A 22,369-nucleotide genomic window follows, 5' to 3' on the forward strand; every position below is an offset into this window, starting at 1 on the left:
AAACGATTGAAGAATTAATAGACAGATTTGTTTGTTTAGAAATTTTTCCTAGACTTTCCAAAACCGCTTGGTGATAACGACTGATTCACCACCTTTTTTTATTACATTCATTTCAAGATCGACGTGTTCCAGTTAACTTCTTCTTATTAACTATAAATTCGATTTATATTTTTCATCGGTACACATTGCAATTAAGCACGAGTTTGTGCGCCGTTTGTGACCCTGTATGGTTTCATTTTGGATATGTCTATGTCATAACGGTTAATATGACGCCTTTTAAAGTACTCGATCGACCTCCCTTTTCGATTCGTCCTTAATAAAGGAACGATCAATGCAACACAGTGGCGTATATAATATTAAAAATGTCTTTATTATGTATTGATTTAATTAATACCTAGTCATCTTATGACTGTATTTAAATTAAAGGTAATTAAAGCAGAGCCATTATGTTAGCTTTTCTGGATATACAGTTTCAATTACTGTGATTAACAAAAGACAATAATTACGAAACTTTGTTCTGGGAATCTCCGCGAATTGTTTTAATTTAAGAACTTGGAAGGTCAAAAATTCTGAAGTTTAGTGAATCATTCCTTTGCTGTAAACAACAACGTTGAAATCTCCACCACTGGACAACAACATAGACGAGACGATACTACCTGTTGGGTGACGTTTTATAGTAAATATTCTTTTTCTTGGAAATGGAGACCTGAAGAAGTAATATAGTACTTTTAAGATTAGCTTTATGCCAACAAATTTTCCTTCATTCAACGAATTGAGTTTTATGCGTTAGGACATAATAAAAACTCCAATATTGATGTTGCTAAAAGTACAGTTGTTTGTCTACAAGAAATTTGATCAGTAAGTTCAAGAAATATATAAATTGTTTTTAGAAATATGTATTGAGAAAGTGTGATGAAAATATTGAATATTTTTATATTCATAAGTTGGGAATATAAAAGTATTAAATATTGTTCAACCACGTGTTTAGAAATTTAAAAGTGTGTCAAATATATGTATAGGTATTCTCAATGCAAATATTTAATATTATAACGCTTATAGATTAAATATTTTGTTGATATAAAAAATAACTTAATTAAATCCTCCAACTGATAAATGTTTTAAATTAAATAAAGGTAGTCAATGTTTAGGAATGTTAAGCGGTCAAAATGTACACAATCTTAATTTAATCACAATGCACTATTACTAAGTCTGATAAAATCATTTTATAAAACGATCGATATTTTATTTGTTTCAAAATAGGATTTAGCAAATACTACAAGTCTTTAGATAACAGATTGCAATTTTTTATCTGTTGCTCAACAAAAAAAAATCTAAAATTGTTTGTATTTAAAAATATACACAAGCAAAATTTGGCAGTCTGATGATTATCTACGAATATGAGTCATAAATTAGAACCCTGCAGTTTACACTGTTAACTTTCACCTTCAAAATCAACCCCATCAGAAGTGGGAGGAAGATTCTGAGTAATCAATCGGTGACGGCAATAGTTCACCTCACCTTTTGACATCGACATGCGACTACACCGTGGATCCTCCGATGCCACACGCTTTCGATTCGAATTTTAAAATCAGTCCAGTGGAAAGCTTCACCGTGGCCGGCTGCAAAAATTCCGTCTCCTCGGTACCACCGCTCGCACCTTGAAGTCTAGTCCGCCGACTTGGTTTCACCTCATTCGTTAGTTAGTTTTCATTTTTATTATTTGCAATTTTAGTTGTGGGTGATCATCATATATTTTGGTGGTACCAGATTGTTCAAGAAGCAAGTGGTAAGTTAGAATTTATTGACTTATTTAATTTGTGTGTGTTGTTTAAAATTTCCAAAAGTATTAAGGGTAGTTTTTGATACCGTCCTCAACTCATTTATTTCCTCCTTTAAACACATTTTATATAAATAAGCCATCAAATTTTTCAAGGAAGTTTTCATAAGGATGATTCCAGTACTTTTACCGGCGTGACGCGCTCTTAATTATGGCATATTTTGTCATGTGCTTAATTATAAAACAAATTAAATTTAGTTAACAGTTACTTAATGTTCAAGAAACCGGACGAGCGAACGTTCACAGAATAATCAAGAGATCGCTTAACGGGGGTAATTTAATACGGAAGTTTGTGATGAATTTCATGCGTTATCAACTAAATTGTTGGCGTGAATCAGTTTCGTAATAAAAACAACAATAATAATAGTATGTTGGCAAAATGTATCCCGAGCTAATCAGTCTACTGTGAATTTATGAATTGAAAAAATCTTTGTTTATAAATGTTGTGTTGTTTTTATGAGTTAACGGTTTGTTAATGGCAAAATTATCATGATTTATATTTTATTTAAGTGTTCAATTTCATTTTATTATGATTTTTATTAATGTATTTTTAGAAATTTAATTTTATTCAAATTTATCAACTCATATAACTATTTCTTTATAAACAGAGGTAAAATAATATTTTTTACATAATTGTTTTTGTCTATTATTTATGCCAACAGTTCATTAATATTCAAATTATTATAAATATGTATTTATGAAAATTAGGTTTTATTTAAGTTAAAATATTAGCATTTGAACTTTTTATATCTTCACAAAGACAAAAAGTATATATAGCAAACAATTAAACTTTTTAATCAAATTGTTGTGTATTAAAATTCTAATAAATGGGAACTACAACAGTTGAACCTATAAACCCTATGTTCAGCAGTTCACCCTGTTACAATAATTTTAAGAATAACTTATGTTTATATTAATTTTATCTTTAAAAGATAATGATCAGTTAATTAATTAATTAATTAATGACGGTTGTTGAAACGTTTTGTTTCTTCCCATCATTAAACAGCAACAAACCTATTTAAAATAGAATTTATTTTTGTTTATTTTTCATTTCAATTGAGTGAATTTTACTGATACTTTTGTATATAAATAATGTATACATTGTTTTGTTTATGCACATTAATCCCATCGATATTTAATTAGCAATTCAACGAGTTTATTATATTACAATTGACAATCACCACGTGCTCTTCAAACATGACCGAAACATGCGAATCAAACCAGTTAATCACGGATTTCCAATCCTGAATTATCAATTCAGACAGGCAACAAACAACAATTCGCCTCCACCAAAACCTGCTCGAATCACTCGAAGGACGAGCCGCACGTCCGAAAACGAAACGGTGATTTGAAGAATTTCACTGTGAACCAGTTTCGTAGGTAAAAATTTCTGCAACGATGATACGAAATCAGGAATGGGACCATGTGGCACTTTTGTCCTCAAGTACACCACTTCAATGACACCTTTTGAGTTTACATATCGAAAATTAAAATTAGCATGTCTTAACTGATCTTTTTCGCGAAGGTTGCGTGTCGTTTTGCCTGCGAGAAGTACGAGTGTGTGTGTGTAAAGCCAACCAATATTCAATATCAATAAATTGTCCGATGTATTAAGTAGCACGTTTGACTTTGCACTTGTTGAACAACCTTTCACATAAATTTTTTAACTTGTTAATGTAGGATTGTTTATCATTTTTAAACCTAAACATTGTGTGTATTATTTAACTACAACTAGTTTTATTATTATTTTTTTTTGTGAATATATTAACAAAATTCTTTTACGTTGTACGAATAGTAGCATTATTTATTTAAATTTATTCAGTATTTATTTATGGAGAATTAGACTCTCTGAAATTCATGTTACTTAATTAAATAAAGTATTTAGGAATGTTGCACGTAGATAAATGGTGGTTCGTTCCCCAGTGTCAAAAATTCTAAAACTAAATAAAATCTATTTTAAAATTTAGTTTGAAACAAATTTAATATGGTACATGTTTTATATAAATATTTTTACAAAAATTCATAAATTATTTAACATTTTTATGTCACAGTATCATAGTTGTTAAAAACAATTTTTAACCACTAGAAATTTAATTTTTTTCAGTATTAATTTATGAAGAATTAGACTCTCTTAAATTCATATTACTTAATTAAATAAAATATTTAGGAATGTTGCACGTAGATGGTTCGTTCCCCAGTTTCAAAAATTCTAAAGCTAAATAAAATCTATTTTAAAATTTAAATTGAATCAAATTTAATATGGTACATGTTTTATAAAAATATTTTTACAGAAATTCATAAATTATTTAACATTTTTATGACATAGTATCACAGTTGTTTGTTAAAAACAATTTTTAACCATTAGAAATTAAAAAAACTAAAAAAATATATATAATAAACAAGAACAACATTTAATCCTTTCTTTTGTAAACGTCTTGAAATTAGAATTTACAAAGTCTAAAAAATACATGAATCATGAAAAGATATTTGTTTAAGTAAGAATTTTTATGCATGTAGTAAAAAAAACTAGAATATTTGATCACGAATATTCAAGTTTTAATTGGAATTTTCAATAAAAATATTATAATAACAAATATGTAGATGCATATAAGTGATATTTAATGAATATAAAATCCACGTAAACCATGGAGATTTTGTGGTTTTATTAAAATATAATCGCAACAGTTATTTCCAGATTGCGGTTGAAAAATTACTTTTGGCATTTATAAAGAATATCCCACAAACTTAAGTTTACCATAAATTGTTACCACACTATTAAATTAATGCACTTAATACAATAAGTTACTAGTAATTATTAATTCAGTAAAAACGTTTATCCATTAAAAAACGAGTGTGTAAAATGTTTAAATGCCAAATAAACCAACTGAACCCTACACACACGATAAAAGATAACCTTGGTAATCAAGTACTAATTAAGTCGCGTAAAATAATTACTTATTTTATTTCGCACGAAATTAATGACAGTTGTGAGTGCGTCAAACATTCGAATTTTCGCATCACCAAAATTACAAAATTTTATTGGCTTACTCCGGACTTTTATTCCAACTCCAGTCAATACGATACGAAGTGGAAAGTTTCTTTTTCTTCTTTTTTTTATTAGTATTATGCAAATGTACTTTTTTATACATTTTAAAACGAGTTGAAACTGGTTATTGGTGTGGAAGAATTTTTGCAACGCGGTCCTTAGTATTTCGACGGTTTTATTGGCCGATTGGGTCACAAAATATTAATGGTGAATCGCTGTTTGATTGTAAATGTTTGGTAAATTGATTGCTAACTAACAGTTTCGACATTCCGAATTTATGATTAGCAATAAAAAAAACTAATAAAATATGTTCTAAATGTTCTAAAACAATACTCGAGTGCATTTCCTATATTAGTTATCACATTTTTTAACACACACACATTTAATCTTATTTGTAAACAAAATTGATGAATAGAATATAATAAATAAAATAATTCAAGTCAATGGTGATTTCCGTGATTAATATGAAAATGGAAACTTAAGTGTGTGGCATGAAGGTCTAACACAAATGCAAAGTCAATGTCAATGCGATTTCTAGCTTTCAATGCTTCGAGTATCAAAAGAAAATCTACTAACTGTCTGAGGCGAAAATATAATCACTGTTATTATTATTATTATATTTTAATGATATAATAATCACGACGAACTATTTAATTTGGCTAGCCAATGAAGGAAATTACTCATTTAGGTTAGTCCAATAAAAACATTGAAAAAGACTTAACGATACATTTACATAATTACACTTTAGTGTAACGATTGCTTATTTAAAATTAATAAAAATCATTTGAATTTAGATAAAATTAGAATTTTTAACAACTCTTAATAATGATTAATTAAATAAAATAAATAGTGATCAAAATATTATTTATATTTGTTTAAAATTACTTTTTTAAGTCTCTTAATCTGTAATCTAATTTGTTCCAATATAAAACACTAATAAGGAAAATGAAGAACTACCTGTTTGGGTTAATAATTAAATAATCAAAATATTATCCAAATGTTATTTAAGCAAGCAAGGGTTGCTATAAATTTTAATGTAGTTTATAAATTAAAAAATAATCATACTTTTAATCTTATAGTTGGCTGTCTTAATTTTGTTAAAATTGCTATACGCAGGCCATACTTCAAAACAGATTCAACGTACGAACAAACATCGCGTCACAATATCCGACATTTTAACGGTGATCTACGCCGGACAGGAAACGTATTGTATTTAATAATTTAATTACGCCTCAAATTATAGTATTCTCGAATAAATCATTTTTTTTTTTATTCGTTGGACATTACCATCAAGATAAATGTGATAATTTGTTTGCTTTTGACCAATTTTTAATAAAGAAATGTAAAATTGCAGCATAAGGTTGTAAATGAATTCATATTAAATAAGATCAAACAAGATAGAATTTTACATTTACTAGTAATTAACTAATGTTTATCAATCACCACGACCGCCAATTAACTAGGTTAACAACGTATCAATTAAGATTATTTAAATCCACATAAAATCCACATAAAAACCACACTGTACAAAAAACTGTATGAGCTTGTTTCGAAAAAATTTACGTCATATTCGAAGAAAAGCTGGAACATAAAGTTGCGAACCCGTCGGGGATCCACCGTATGGTTCGAGGCGTGAATTTCGAGTGCACGTGTCTTTGCGGTTTGGCACACCGACATTAATTTTCTATGATTACAGGGAAATCGAGGTCGCATCGGCAAATCATGAATCACGCCGGATCCGGACCATAGAATTTTGTGACTTAGTGCCCGTTTCCGAAAATTTCGATCATGTCTGGAAATAGGGAGAACGGCAGTCAAGTTACGTTGACCAATTACATGTCTGGCGACATCCACAATGAGGATAGACACGCGAATCCTGCCTACACTGAGGACAAAGACGAAAAGATGGGTGAGAAGACGAATAATGGTAATCTAGGTAGGATACATTTGATTTTATTTAGAAATGATTGTCGTATGTAATAATATTGTTGTTGATAGATTGTATCATTGAAAGTGTTCAATTATGCGAGACTACAGAAAAGCCGTATCAAAATATAATAAATGTCTGAATAGAATTATTAGAATTTTTTATATCTACATTCTATTTACAATAAATAAATCATTAAATATTGTAGACTTGGCCTTGACTTCTGTTGTATAATTAAAACACTTCCACTTACATTGTAAATCTGGTAAATCAAAATTTGAAGTTGTTAGAACATGTTTAAAAAAATTTAAGTAATAATAAAATAAAAAAAAATAAATAATAAAATGACTAGTCATCAACCTTTCCATATAATTTTCCATTAAAACTTAAAGGCCAATTTAATAAGGAAACACCCATTTATTTTTTATACTATCATAAAACAATTCCTGATTAGAACATATCTATAATTTTTTTGTTATAAAAACATAAATTTCCCATTAGCTGCAGATTAGAACAATACAAGGATAAACAATAAAGAAAACAGAACAAACTGCATTTCTTCCACAAATGGTTTGTTCTGCATCCACTTGTTCTTTTTTTTTGGCAGCCTTCAAATTTTGACGTCATGTATTAATAGGACTCGATTTCTCTTGAACTTCTGCGAATTCAGACGGAATTCCTAGAAATTATATCTAGAAATTGTTACATAATCTTAATCACCTGTCACCATTTTACGACTAGTCAAAAATTCAACTCATATACGATCTCAAGGTGAATCAAATTGATAATTAAGTACATTTACGTAATAAACTATTGGCCTGCTTGATCATCTGATCGAACCTCCCTGAAACGAATGCAACATAAAATAATATACCACCAAAATTACATAACAATTTCTAAGGATTAAATGAAACACGTATCTACACATGAACATCACGTGAAGTTGCTTGTAACTGTATTCAACTGTTGATTTGCATTCGACGTCTCAGGAATCTAGAATCGCGGTTCTCAATCTTTCAGGCTTTTTTTCCTCGCTTAAAAGAATGGCAAATATTTGCGGTCATGAATCATTGTTGTTTGTTTGTGAAATTATTTTTTTGCAAAAGACAATGGTCTATTTAGGATTAGCAATCAACTGCAAATATGGCTGTTATCACTGTGAAAGGAAACGACATGATTGATAAAATAAATTAACTTGTTACAAAATACAACAGATTGTTAACAGTAATGTCTGTAAAATGATTTCTGTGCAATTTGAAGAAGTAAACAAAATAATAAATCAAGGCTATCGAAATAATCTTAGAACCAAAACAACACATTAGAAAGATTATTCCTTTATCAAAGGTTTAGGAATTGGAACCTTTACTATATAGTTAGTTCTAAGTTGCCATGAATTGTTTTGACCAATAATTAACACCTCAAATGTATTAAGACTTCAACAATTTTCCTTCCAGAAAATACCACAGTATTATACTTCCCAGAAGACAAATACCCTCGAAACCGACAACCCGCTTACATACCGAAACCGACGGTCAAAGAATGGATAAAAGATCGTGCGAGACGTGGCTGCACCAAAAAGCTTCTTTACAAAAGAGTTCCTATTCTATCGTGGCTGCCCCTTTACAAAACCGATTACATCGCCTCAGATTTGGTGGCGGGAATCACCGTTGGACTAACCGTCATTCCTCAAGGAATCGCCTATGCTTCCGTCGCTGGTTTAGCACCACAAGTAGGCAAGTATTCTTGGACATCCAATAAAAAAGTTTAATTAATCGTTTCCGTTTTTTTAGGGTTGTATTCAGCGTTTATGGCCTGTTTTGTTTACACCATATTCGGTAGCTGCAAGGATGCTCCGATCGGTCCTACTGCAATTGCTGCTCTGCTCACTAGAGAGAACATTCATAATTTAGGGTTGGATGGAGCTGTTCTGCTTTGTTTTCTTAGTGGCTGTGTTGAGTTCCTCATGGGAGTACTTCAACTAGGTAAATAATCGTTTGTAAACAAAAGAAAGTTGTAAGTAAAAAAATTTTTGGTTTAGGTTTCTTGATAGATTTTATTTCTGGACCGGTTTCGATTGGTTTCACGTCCGCAGCTGCCATTATCATTGCCACCACTCAGGTTAAGGATATTTTAGGATTGGAGAGGCCTGGTAGTGAATTCCTGCTAGTTTGGGAACAGATATTCCAATATATTTCTGAAACCAGACCTTGGGATTGTATACTAGGACTATCATCTATTGTTATCATCCTTATTCTCAGGGTATGTCTTGATATTTATCAACATGCATTATTTATTATGTTAGGTAACACGTTTGAGAAATGGCGTTACTTTTTAAATGTTGTATAATAATACGAGTATATTATAGGCGACAAAGATTACATATAAACATTTTTGATTTACAATTCGATTATAATTTAACTATATTAATTGTTAATATAATTTAGTTATTTAAAAATCTTGCACAAGTCACTAGCCTCGTCATTTATTGTGATTTACTTTTGCAGAAAATGAAGGATATTCAAGTTGGACCGCCAGGTGTTGAAAAGACACCTGTCCAAAGCTTCTTAACTAAATCCATTTGGCTTTTCTGTACAGCCAGGAACATAATCGTAGTAATAGTGTCCGCTTGCCTTGCTTATTATTTCGAACGAATAGGTGAAAAACCCTTCCGATTAATTGGTAAGTGCAAATCCCACATAAACCACCGTAAATTACCTTAATCGTTTACAGCTGAAGTTAAATCGGGACTGCCATCATTTAGTCCACCACCATTTTCAACAACTGTAGGAAACACCACCTACAGTTTCGCCGAAATGACTTCAACTCTCGGAGGAGGAATTTTAATCGTTCCATTGTTGTCAATACTGGAAAACATATCATTGGCCAAAGTGTTCTGTAAGGATTCATAAAAAAAATGTATGCAAATCAATTAAATTTAATTCGTTACAGCGGAAGGCAAAAGCGTCGATGCGACTCAAGAAATGATCGCTCTGGGATTGTGCAACATCGCCTCCTCTTTCGTCTCATCAATACCCGTAACGGGCGGGTTGTCAAGAGGAGCCGTTAACAACGCGAGCGGTGTAAAAACAACTTTTGGGGGCACTTACACTGGTATCATTGTAATCCTTGCCTTGGTACTCCTTACTCCTTACTTCTCATACATTCCTAAAGCTTCTCTTGCTGGCGTTATCATTGCTGCTGTTGTGTTTATGGTGGAGTTGCACGTTATGAGGCCTATTTGGAAGACTAAAAGTAAAAAATCGTTGTTTTCTATTAAATACCTGTTACTAAAGGTGTATTTGCAGAAACTGATTTAATACCAGCAGTGGCGACATTCCTGACTTGTTTGTTCCTGAGACTGGAGATTGGCATTCTCATTGGTGTCGGTATTAATGTTTTGTTCCTACTTTATGCCACTGCAAGACCTTCTGTCCATGTGGAAAAATACACGGTAAGTTACAATTAACAATATTTTATATTATATTTAAAGCAATTGAAATAAAGAAGTAAATTATACTCAAGAATAAGACTACACTAGCAAATTATTAAAATGTTTTTAGACGTCAGCTGGCTGTGATTATTTAATGGTAACTCCTGACAGAAGTCTAACGTTCCCTTCAGTGGAATATGTTAAATCTATGGTTTCTAAAGTTGGTTTGAAACAAGGCTCCAGTTCAATCCCAGTTGTGATCGACGCAAAACACATTCAAGGTGCCGATTTTACCGCTGCAAAGGTAAAACGATTAATTCTTTCAAAATCCAGTACTAAATGATTGTTTACAGGGCATTAAATCCTTAATAGAAGACTTCCACAAAAGGAAACAGCCGATCCTCTTCTTCAATCTGAAACAAAGTGTGATTTGCGTATTTCAAGGAGTCCAACCGAAAGACTTCATTTACTGCGACACTTTTGCCGAGCTCAATGATTTACTTAAGCAGTATGGAGATAGGCAGAATGTCAATTCGGTTTAATCGAAATTGTGATACAGTGCTAGTTAATTTTGATCGTTTATTTTTTCACTTACTGCCTCCAAGGATCGTTGGTGGACGAAAGAACTGGTGATTCCGTGATGTGAGGTCACGTTTTCGTTGAATAAAAAGTATTATTTTCATTATTGTTAGGCATTAGGTTTAATATTTATTGTACTTAATTGTACGATACTTAAATATTGTATAGTTTAGTATATTTTGTAGATAGTGTACAGAAATTTTGTGCAAAATAGATTATAGATTTATCAATTTATTTTGTCAGTCTCATACCTCAGATTATGATCATTAAACTATATTTATAAGAATTCAATTGTGATGTTTTAATAAACGAATAAACATTTAATTGTCTATTTATTTAGTAAAGTAAAGTAAAAAGTAAGTAAAAAATACATAAGATCTGAGATATCCTGATGTAAATTATTTCGTTTCATGCAACATTACGTCTCTTGACCGGAATGCAGGCCATTTTAAAAGGAAAACTGCAAGCAATGTTGCAGTAAAAGTTCCTCAATCATAAACTATAACTGCATCCTCGTAATCTTCACAGTTATTTGTGTAGGCGACCACAAGTGCCATTTGTCAAATACGTATAACCCGTTACAATTATGCATATCCACCTAATTATATCAAAACATACATGTTCGTGCTTCTGTACGACAATTCGGAATTATAAAACAAGAAAAATGGAAATCGTATGCAAGAACGGTATTTCATAATGCTTTTGCACCGTCCACCTGAGTATAAATCACGTGGACTAATAAAACACTCCCAAGTTAAAGAAACAGTTTATTCCAATGCATACGCAAAATTATTTCAAAAAATTTTATTTGTCAATTTGTGAATATATATTTTAAAAATATAATTTCAAGTAGAGCTACAAAAAATACATCTTGTATTATTCTGAAACATTTGCTAAAATAAGATAGATTCTTGAAACCTTCACAAAGTTATAAAACTGTTAATGACGTGAGCATGATAAAATATTGTTTTCATTTAGTCGCAGGTTGAAATTACCGCAAGAATTTTCTCGACGACATTCACACAAAAGGTTACTTTAATATCACTCTCAGAAACACGTGAGCGTTGCAATTAAATCAGCAGCATGCGATTAACAGTAATCCACCTGCTTCGATCAATTTCATTTTTTATCGAATCCATGACAAATTTCTAAATTTATCTTAATCGGCAATTTACATTTATTTACGAAAACCAACCCAAAAAAAGTTGGTAACGTTAGATGATTATCGATTCAATTAGCGTGCTGCATTTGCAAAAAACAAATTTCGTCACATTTGCAAAACGAACGGTTAAATGTGATCGCATTTCTAAGCAGGTTGCATAACAAAATTCTTCGATTTCCGAATGAAACAACCAGAAGCTACGGTAACATGGTAATTTGGAACTGACGCGCTTAAATTTGCAGCTTTCCAAATAATAATTAATTGGGTAACACTTTTTCTTCAATTTTGGTTATGTATTATGAAAATACGGACAATTCAGTATTATTTGCATATCAATGTGTAAAGAAATTTTTGTACGGTTTTGTACGGTGTTGGGCAACGCGATGAAAAGAAAACCCACATGGATACGAACGAGCCTATTGAAAACTCTAATTAATGCCTTGTGTAATGTGTGTGTGTCAATAATAATTCCTTACGACTTTGTAACTCAAACCTACAGTTATTATTATTATTAATATTATTATTATTATTATTACGGCTTATGAGGAGAATCTTCAACCTCGTTGAGTAACATGTGTGCAAAACAGTTGCAAGTCCTTGTTTTTAAATGCACTATCCTTAAAATGTAAATTCTACAATCCTACATTTGCTTAGGGTTAAGGTTGCGTATTAAATCTTCTGACACAAGACATTATGGAAATTCTTCTTAAGATCTGAATATGTATTTCTGGTTTACAATTGCAAATTTAACAATAGTGCTGTTGTAAATATTTATCTTTTTTAATTTAACACTGCTGGGAAATATAATAATAAAGAACGCTGTTTGTGTTCGCTTGTAAATTGTCTTCATAAGTCTTCATAATTTGAAAACAGATAAGCTTAAGAGCATCAGTTTTGTGACAACAAATTTTAAAATAAACTTAATTTTATAGTAATAACAATATAAACAGTATAAAAAAGAAAGATGATAAATTTAAAACAAACGTATTTTCAAAAAATTAATTATTTCAATTTTGTTAAACTAACTGACAATTAAAATAACAAAATCTCAATAATTAAAAAAATTAAATTAATTTTAAATTTTTCGAAATTTTACAATAAACGAAGAATATCAATTTTTATATTACATTTTATTGCTCCAATATTTTAAAAGTACAATATTCCAAAAACTGAAACAGTTTATTTTATATATTTTTATTAAATTTTGCTTGTATAATTATGTTATTTAATTTATTTTACTGATCATTAAAACATTTTGAATAACTGCATAATTATCTTAATAATAACAATATTTTTTTAATAAAAACTACAAAAAATATTATGAATTCATTTAGAATTTTCAAAATTTCATGTAATAATTCTCAAAATTTTAACTTTGGAATACATTTACAAACATTTTGAATAACTGTATATCGAAAACAAATATGTATAGTATATTTCCTTTTTTAATTATGTTTCTAACAACAATATTTAGTCAATAAAAAATTTCAAAAATTCATATATTAATTCTCAAAATTTTCACTTTGGAATAATAATAAGTTTTTTATAACTTTATAGTATAAAAAATATACCCTGTATAACAAAACTATGAAAAATTTAATATTAATTATTTAAATTTTGTTAATTAAACTAACTAACAATTGAAATCTCAATAATTCAAAAAAATCAAATTAATTAATTAATTTTTCGAAACTTCAAAACAATACAACAATTAATATTTATTTAAAGTAATAAATAATAATAAACAACAATTAAAAAATATTAATTATATAAAAATACACTTTTTTTCTTCTCAATCAAAATTCAAAAATGAAAATAGATAAGCTTAAGATCATATGTATGTAGTATATTCCTTTTTTAAATTATCTTTCTAATAACAAAAAAATATTATGAATTCATTTAAAATTTTCAAAAATTCGTATAATAATTCTCAAAATTTTAAAAATAACAAAATCAAAAATAAAAAATATTTAAAATTAAATTAAATTTTTCGAAACTTCAAAACAATACAACAATTAAGGTTTATTTAAAATAAATGATCATTAAAATTATAAAATCAAATAATAGCTGTTAATAATAATAATAAACAATAATTAAAAAATTTTAATTATATAAAAATACACATTTTTTCTTAATCAAAATTCTAAAATGTCTAATTTATTGAATTTAACAATCATGTTATTATAACAATATAATAAAATGTTTTTAATTGCGTTTTTAATAAGAATAAAATTTCACATTTCAAAAAACAATAAATCATAATTTTCCTTTGAAGAAATTTCTCCCCCAATTAAAGATTTTCCATCGTCAATTTTCCGCGACAGGACGAAGCAATAGAAAATGGGCCAGCGGATAAAAATCGGCGTCGAAGACCGCACAGATGTCCCATTTGGTATCTCTGCTTTCACCGACCATCTCGGGTAAAATAATTGGACAACGCGCCGCGGCAAAACACATCCATCCGACTATCCGCAGTCGAACGTAGATATTCGCGCGCGTGAAACGTTTCTACTCTTCAACAAAATCAACAAAACTATCCTGATTGTTTATATTTTTGTTTGATTTTAAGTGACAAGTGAACCGGTTTAATTTTATTTCGTTTTCGGCCAGTTTTCACATTGCATAAGTCATAACAATTGTTCAAAATCATTGTTTTAATTATTAAATTAATTAATAGTAAATCTCACAGTATTAACCAACTGAACAGTTAATATTCATGTGAACAAATCGCTATATTAAAATATAATGGTGTGAAAACTACAAGAGTACAAGTAATAAAATCGTTTAAATCCAGTAATAACATGGCGGAAGTTGAAGATAAGAAAAATGTGCCGGAGACGGTCGAAGAAACACTCCCAAAGGAAGAAAAAGAAATCAAAAACATCGACACGATTTCCACAAAATTGTCCACGGATCAACTGATATGCAAAAGTCCGCAGGAATCCCCGAACGCTTCGGTCAAATCCCTGAAAGAAAACACGAAGAAACCGCCAGGGAAATTTCAATTCAACGGACTCCTATACTTGGGAATATTGCAAATCATTTTCGGGATTTTCATGATGGTCTTCGGCATTTTAGTCATAACGCATCAGGCCAGCCTAAGTCAGGTGAGTCACTTAATTTTGTCTAATTATAATTGATGCGACGAGCGTAGAAGAAAGAAATGTGTAAATTGACTTTCTAACGTCTCGAATTGTGCCTTTGAACCTTAATGAATTCGGACCGGGCTAAAATTAAAAAGCGAAAATACATTCCATTTCGATTTTGGCCGCGGGCACTAAATTAATTCCGATAGCAAAGTTCTAGAATGTTTGAAACGTAAATGTTTATTTTACAAATTGTTCTGTACTTATTAATTAGATGGACGATTTCCTTCTAATTATTGACAACCTTTTTTTAATGAAACATACATGATAATAAATAAATTATTTGATTTTCAACAAGACACTATTAATTATTATTGAGAAAGTTTTTATTTACAAATTTTTAACTTTTTTATATATTTAGAGTAGTTTAAATCTTTGCGTTTTTAACGTATTTTTGATAAATGTAATAATATAAAAAAGAAACTTTATAAATATTCTATTAGATGGGATACATCACATTTAAATTAAATAAAACATTTTTTATAGAAGAGAAAATGAGTTACATTTTATTCAGAATGGTTTATACGAACAAAATATTTCAATTATGTGTTTTAATACATCATCTTTAATTATTTTAATTCTTGCAAATTGAAGTAAAATATACACAAAGTTTGTTTATAATTGTTTTTAATTTTATTCTGATTGTTTTTTGCATTCAAATACATTAAATGTTTTATTTTATTTGTAGAAACACGAAAATTTTAGTTTTTTAAACTCCAAACAAATGTCGAAAGATATTTCAAACGGAGAATTTTGAAACGGAAACCGCATTTCTGGTCCATTTTAAACCGCACTCTTGCTACAACTTGGCCAATCGAACAATTTCACTTCAAATCCATTTTCATCTTTGTCAAAAACATAAAATCAATAATATTCTCGAACGTAGAACAGGTAAAAGTCATACTTGACGTGCTGACCTATCACGAAGACCCGTTCTAAACATATGCACACAATTATCCATTGCGAAATTATAATCTGGAAGATGACCGTTTGTCCGAATAATACGAAATCATAAAGGATGTGTAATTATAATTGTAACACACAATAATACGCATGTGTCTAAAAGTGCTGTTATAACTCGCACTATTATTATATTGTTGGAGCGGTTATTGAATTTTTTACCAGTTTATTTATATTAAATCTTATATGAATTATTGAGCGTAATACCTTATAACTTACAAGGAAAATCATTTTCTAAGAGTAATATCCTTGTTACTTCAGTAATAGATCGCCGGTAACACCAGTGATTATCTCGTATTAATGGTTCGACATTAAATGCGGCAATTTCTATGAAATTACACACGATTATCTTTTATACATATAACAGGTATCAGATGTGAATTTATATTATGGAATTGTAAATAATTGGTACAGGTTTTTGAAGTTAATTAACATAATAATAAAGCTATTTGGAGCAACGTGAGGAATGCGAAAAGATCCTTGGTTTCACGATACTGTTAATAATAAGGATCGATGATTGTCGATTGTAAACACATCAAGGTTGAACGTTTTATTTGATTGTTGTGGCTTTTCGTTAGCTTAATTACGTTTACATATGCTATATGCTCGGAAACAGAATAAGGACGACTCCCAACTTAATAAAAATAATTTTACGTTAAAAAATTAATATGATAATAATTTAAAAGACCGTTTTTGCAATTTCGAATGCTGTCAACAACGCTTTTCCTGTAGTTAGTTCTGAACGAAAGAACGAAAGCTTGCGCAAATGTAATTATCTTACGACATCTTTGATGTGTTTGTTCATAATTTTACACATTACATTAGTATTAGCATCTTTAAAACCACCATTATTCACATATATAGATATTTGTCGATGTCTATTCAAGCATTTTTTCAGTTTGGAGCAGGAATTTGGGGCGGTTGCCTTGCTATGGCAACGGGAATCGCCGGAGTATTCGCCTCTGCCAAAACCCTCTGCCCGTTGAAGAGCACGGCCCAAACGGTCGCCCGAACCGTCTACCTAGCATTGAGTCTCATCAGCTTGGCTATATCCCAGTTGGTGGTCGTGATCGCAGCTACTGGAGTCGCCCGAGATATCAACTCTACGGAATCCGACGACAAGGTGCTTTTTTATACTATATTGCGCGCACAATTGTGGGAAAAGGCGTAGCGACGTCTAATTTTCATTAATTGACTTGATTAACTGATGGCCTTCGATGATAATCCAGATGACTTCCTGGATGGCAAGTCACGCACTAATATCCATTCTATTTGTTTCGATAAATGGAGGTATTTGACGCGCCTTAAGTTTTTGATTGAGTTTTAATTTGAAAAAAATTAGTAATTTTAAGTAATGGTAGAGAAAACCTTGAGAGATTTTTATCAGGAATTTACAAACATGTTCATTAATTGTTTTAATGTTTGTGACAGTTTAATTTTTAAGGTTCAAGGTTAAATGCACTCAAATATTTAAAATTCATAGTATACTGTTTTAACAATTTGAATTTTACAAGCTCTTATTTATGTCCATTATTTAAACAATATTAATAACAACAATTTCATCTAAATTCTCCTCACTTTCATTTGAAACATTTGACTAAACTGTTACGAACTCTCAGGTACAAAATGAAAGTGTAATTAACCTCGCAAAAAAGGCTGCGAAAGACGCAACTAATAAAAGCATCAAAAATGTATAGATTAATTTAATCCACTTGTTAATAACCGTGAGTTTAATTTGAATATTTGAATAGATGCACAGACTGTTTCCGGTATTCTAAAATCAGATAGAGCGCTTTAATTACATGTTGCAAATTATCTTAATTAATAATTTAAGGTGAAACTTTCGCTGTCAAGTGAACTATTAAACCGGAACAAAAAAATTAAAAACGAACTTCATAAGGTCCATAAGTGTTGTTAACTAAATTACATGCATAATAATTGTCAATTATGAGCCGAAATGAAATTAATTTTCTAGTTAGACACTTTCACTACTTCTTAATTTATCGGTTAATAAAATTTTTGGTGGAGAGCGAAAGTCAATTGACTGCGTTATGTCAGTGAATCCATTATATGTGAAAACTGTAATAATTATTGTTGTAAAATATCTATGTGTGTTTGTCTCGAGGCAGATATGAGATAAACTGGGTTAAATTTGTAATTAACAAATGAACATGTTATTGCGAAATTGTACGGCATTTCAAGGATCAATAATAGTATCAATACTAAAAAATTGAATATGTCGCAACCGCTTAATTTTGGAGATTTTCAGCCACACGTTTACGCTCCCATCACCGAAGACTACTCGATAGAACTGCCCGCAAACTACCACACCATAATGGCGAACTTGGGCCTCCTGACGGTGGCTGCGATCGATTGCATTTGTGCGGCGTTCGCGTCCTACAAAAGCGCAAGAGATGTTTGTCCGTGCTTTAGGAACCAGGACGAGAGTTACAGGGACTTCAACATGCAACACAGCCACGCACTGGTCAACTCCTGGTTGGGGAACCATGGAACGGGTAAACAGCCGCAGTTTTACGTCGTCGCGGCGCCTCCTTCCACACTAGGAAACGTGAGCAAGGTAACCAGTGAACCAGTTTGTCGGATGAAAAAATATTAAATAATATTTAGGTTGTTGACGTCGCCATATCTGTCATTACAATCTGGCTACTTTTACTATGGCTTCTGGCACAAGACAAGAAATGTGTGCCAGTCCGAGTGAACGCGAACATATGCAAAATTGCATTTTTCACCCGGATCATCCCGATGAAAATTTCAACTTTCACGTGAATTATCGAATGTTTATTCATCTGTTAGATCTTAATGGAATTAACATTTGAAAGTGGACGACCGAATAATTATTATTCGCTCTGTAACGGAACGCTGGATCGAAGTTATTTACGAATTTTTGACAATTTGTAACAGTTGCAAGAGGAAGGATCGTTGACCTTTTCTATTGGAGTTCGTCGACGATAATAGTAAATGAAACAACTCATGCTTCGTTGCGTTGCTCAGATAAAAAATGAAAAATACATTTACATAAATATTACCGCTTGCCATTTAGTTATGCCGGTCGCCGTGAAATTCTATTTAAAAAATCTGTGCCCACAAGTACTGTTAAATTGCAAATTTTTTAATTAGTATGTATTGGGTCGATACTATGTATGTAATTCGTTCAATATTTTTATGGAATATTGAAAGACCCGTCTCGATATGTCGCAATGTAGTCCGTAGAAGTTTATCTGGAACATCACGTATTAGAAACCCGATAAAAATTATTGTTTTAATAACGACACCGACCACATATAAATGAAAAATTAGGCGTTTGTGTGTCTGTTAATTAAATAAGTGAAAACACATGCGGACGAAATGCGAACGGACACATTATGAATTCACATCGGTCGAAGAAAAAGTTTTGTTTGGCGATCGAATTCGTCTCGCAAAAACCTAACCGTATCGCACAGAGGCAGTGCACATAAGTTTAAACGAGGAAATGCCGATTTTCCATCGCTTTCTTACTTGCTAAAAATTTCTAATAATGTTCGGACGCAATTTAAAAAACAACCGGCACAAATAGTTTCATCTCGGGATTAAACAACGGGTGAAAGTCGCATTTTACGGAGCAACGAACTTATCAATCGCGATTTATCGATGACTAAGAAACAACATATTCACATCAAATCATTTTTGCTACACAAATTGGAGAGTTTATTTGTAGATTATTTCACACTCACAAATTAATCAAAGAAACAGAAGAGAAGAGAAAAAAGAATCGGATAGAACGGTTGAGTAATGCCCTTATTATTCAACTCATGTATGTCAGAAGTGGCATTATTAAATTAAAACTAATTAGTTATAGATATATTAAACAAAAGAGAGAAATTTGTTCACAGCACAATATTATAGAAGAGTTGCTGTTCAAATTTTTCAGATGAGGATAAAATCAATTATTAAAAACATTCTTAATTAAGCCATCTAAAAGTATGTTGTTCTTTTAAAATATCTTCTTCATATTATTTTAACCAAATCATTTTGCTATACAAATAGAAGAGTTTATTTGTAGTTTATTTCACACACACAAATTAATCAAAGAAAGAGAATAGAAGAGAAGAAAGAATCGGATGGATCGGGTGGGTAATGCCCTTATTATTCAACTGATGTATGTCAGAAGGAGCATTATTAAGTCAAAACTAATTAGTTATAGATATATTAAACAAAAGAGAAAAACTTGTTCACAACACAATATTATAAAAGAGTTGTCGTTCAAATTTTACAGATGAGGACAAGATCAATTATTAAAAATATTCTTAATTAAGCCATCTAAAAGTGTGTTGCTCTTTTAAAATATTTTCTACGTATTATTTTAACCAAATAATTTTTGCTACACAAATAGGAGAGTTTACTTGTAGTTTATTTCACACACACAAATTAATCAGAGAAAGAGAAGAGTAGAAAGAATCGGATAGATCGCGTGAGTAACACCCTTATTATTCAACTGATGTATGTCAGAAGTGGCATTATTAAATCAAAACTAATTATTATAGTTATAGATATATTAAACAAAAGAGAGAAACTTCTTCACAGCACAATATTATGGAAGAGTTGCTGTTCAAATTTTACAGATGAGGATAAAATCAATTATTAAAAACATTCTCAATTAAGCCATCTAAAAGTGTGTTGTCTCTTTTAAAATATCTTCTTCGTATTATTTTAACCATCCGAGTTTCTACCAATTAAACCAGCATAGAAATGATGTTTATTTACCTCGAGTGGCAGATGTTATTTGAACACGAACCGTTGAATTGGGAGCGGTCAAAAATTCCCAACACAATTTATTTAACATGTATGGTATAATAACGAAAGTGAGAGATCGAACCTTGGATTTGTGCAGAATTGAACAGGTGCACAGGACCGGATTCGGGATTCGGAAACACATCGCCAGTCGATTTTATGAAAGCGGCTACGTATTTCGGTCTAGATTTTTTCGAGCCGTTGCCCCGGGGCCAACTTTTCCCTTCATTGCCATTCTCGGTGACTTTAGACGTTAATATTGCAATTCCGATTCTTGCCTAGTTCCAGTGGCCGCACCTTTTGCAAACGACCTGCCTCTTGCAATTTATCACTCGGTGACGGTAACATTTCTTAAATCCGTTTAATAAAGGAATCCAACAACTCAGCAGTCGATAATAAAATTTATTCAAACTATTAAAATACCTCGTTTAAATTGTAACAACCATTGTTTTATACTAGCATAATTGTATATGTAATTCTTCTGCTCTGATAACCATCGGAGTTAACCACATATGTAATGTGTAGCGTTAAAAGTGAAATTATGCAAATCTGAGCATCAGCACAGAAAATTAATTAATCACCGTGTTACAGATGTCCGGCCACTGCACTCCGGTCTTTGCGATTCCTTCTCCAATGGTACAGCCGCAACTAATCGGCTATCCTTTGATACCAGCGCCGCTTGGTCCTGTACCCTCACCAATTATCCCGCCCCCAAACCGACGCGAAATGGTAACAATTCAAAAGTTACCAAAATGGGAAACAAGCTAATAAAACTGTTACAGATGTACAAACTACAAAAGAAATACAGAATGAGAGCCAAGACATCAAGCAGAGAACACACTCCGAAAAGATCCCGATCCAGGTCTAAATCAAAATCGAGGGAACGTGAAGTAACGGAAAGGGATGTGGCAAGTACTTACACTGGATTGGACCGAACAATTGCGGAAGAATTTATAGATATTTTGGATTCGAAGAACAACAGCACTTGCAGCAGCGATTACAGTTGCACGAGCAGCTGTCAAAGTCCAAGTAACGAGTGTTGTAATACCAACAGTGATGCTGCATCCAGGGATTATCTGGTTAATAAAATTTAGTTGGGATCCAGAGCTGACCTATGAAAATTACAAGTACATGATGTATATTTAATGTAAATATAAACATTAGAATTTATAAGACTGTATCTAACAAGGTTCTTGTAATAATAGAGATATAAACTATTCCTTGTTCTAATATCACTTCTCTCGCATAGTTAGTTTGGAATACTTGTTACCAGAGAAGTTTTATACAATATTATGAATAACTGATTTAAGTGTTACCTAATGGAGTTAATTTTCTGTTTTATATAAAAATATCGGAAATACTTAGGAGAAGATAAATCAATACTAACATTAATTGTAAGAATGAATGTGATTTATTTGGTACTATATTGTATATAAGAAATTAAATAAAGAATATAATATGTAATGATTATTAGTAGTGAGTAAAATTAAATTA

At 30.9% G+C, this 22,369-nt stretch overlaps 2 protein-coding genes across 3 annotated transcripts; both read left to right on the plus strand.

Annotated features, from left to right (window-relative positions):
- The first annotated feature begins 1,436 nt into the window (after window positions 1–1,436).
- Window positions 1,437–11,143, plus strand: LOC109608445 (sodium-independent sulfate anion transporter-like). Its single transcript, XM_020024886.2, has 11 exons — window positions 1,437–1,786; window positions 6,580–6,819; window positions 8,265–8,543; window positions 8,601–8,792; window positions 8,849–9,069; window positions 9,315–9,489; window positions 9,541–9,705; window positions 9,760–10,062; window positions 10,116–10,261; window positions 10,371–10,544; window positions 10,594–11,143. Exons 2-11 carry the CDS (start codon window positions 6,672–6,674, stop codon window positions 10,780–10,782), a joined length of 1,992 nt encoding a protein of 663 aa, XP_019880445.1. The 5' UTR covers window positions 1,437–1,786; window positions 6,580–6,671; the 3' UTR covers window positions 10,783–11,143.
- Window positions 11,144–14,461: 3,318 nt separating this feature from the next.
- LOC109608587 (uncharacterized) lies at window positions 14,462–22,335 on the plus strand. 2 transcript variants are annotated; one of them, XM_020025065.2, is made up of 5 exons: window positions 14,462–15,088; window positions 16,986–17,210; window positions 18,357–18,665; window positions 21,467–21,604; window positions 21,658–22,334. In XM_020025065.2, the coding sequence occupies exons 1-5, from the start codon at window positions 14,783–14,785 to the stop codon at window positions 21,967–21,969; spliced, it is 1,290 nt and encodes a 429-aa protein (XP_019880624.2). In that variant the 5' UTR covers window positions 14,462–14,782; the 3' UTR covers window positions 21,970–22,334. The 2 variants fall into 2 exon arrangements, with proteins under 2 accessions (XP_019880624.2, XP_019880614.2); XM_020025055.2 differs by having other exon boundaries at window positions 14,795–15,088; window positions 18,349–18,665; window positions 21,658–22,335.
- The last annotated feature ends 34 nt before the right edge of the window (window positions 22,336–22,369 follow it).

Source organism: Aethina tumida, chromosome 1 (genome assembly GCF_024364675.1).
Source record: "Aethina tumida isolate Nest 87 chromosome 1, icAetTumi1.1, whole genome shotgun sequence".
NCBI lineage: Eukaryota > Metazoa > Arthropoda > Insecta > Coleoptera > Nitidulidae > Aethina > Aethina tumida.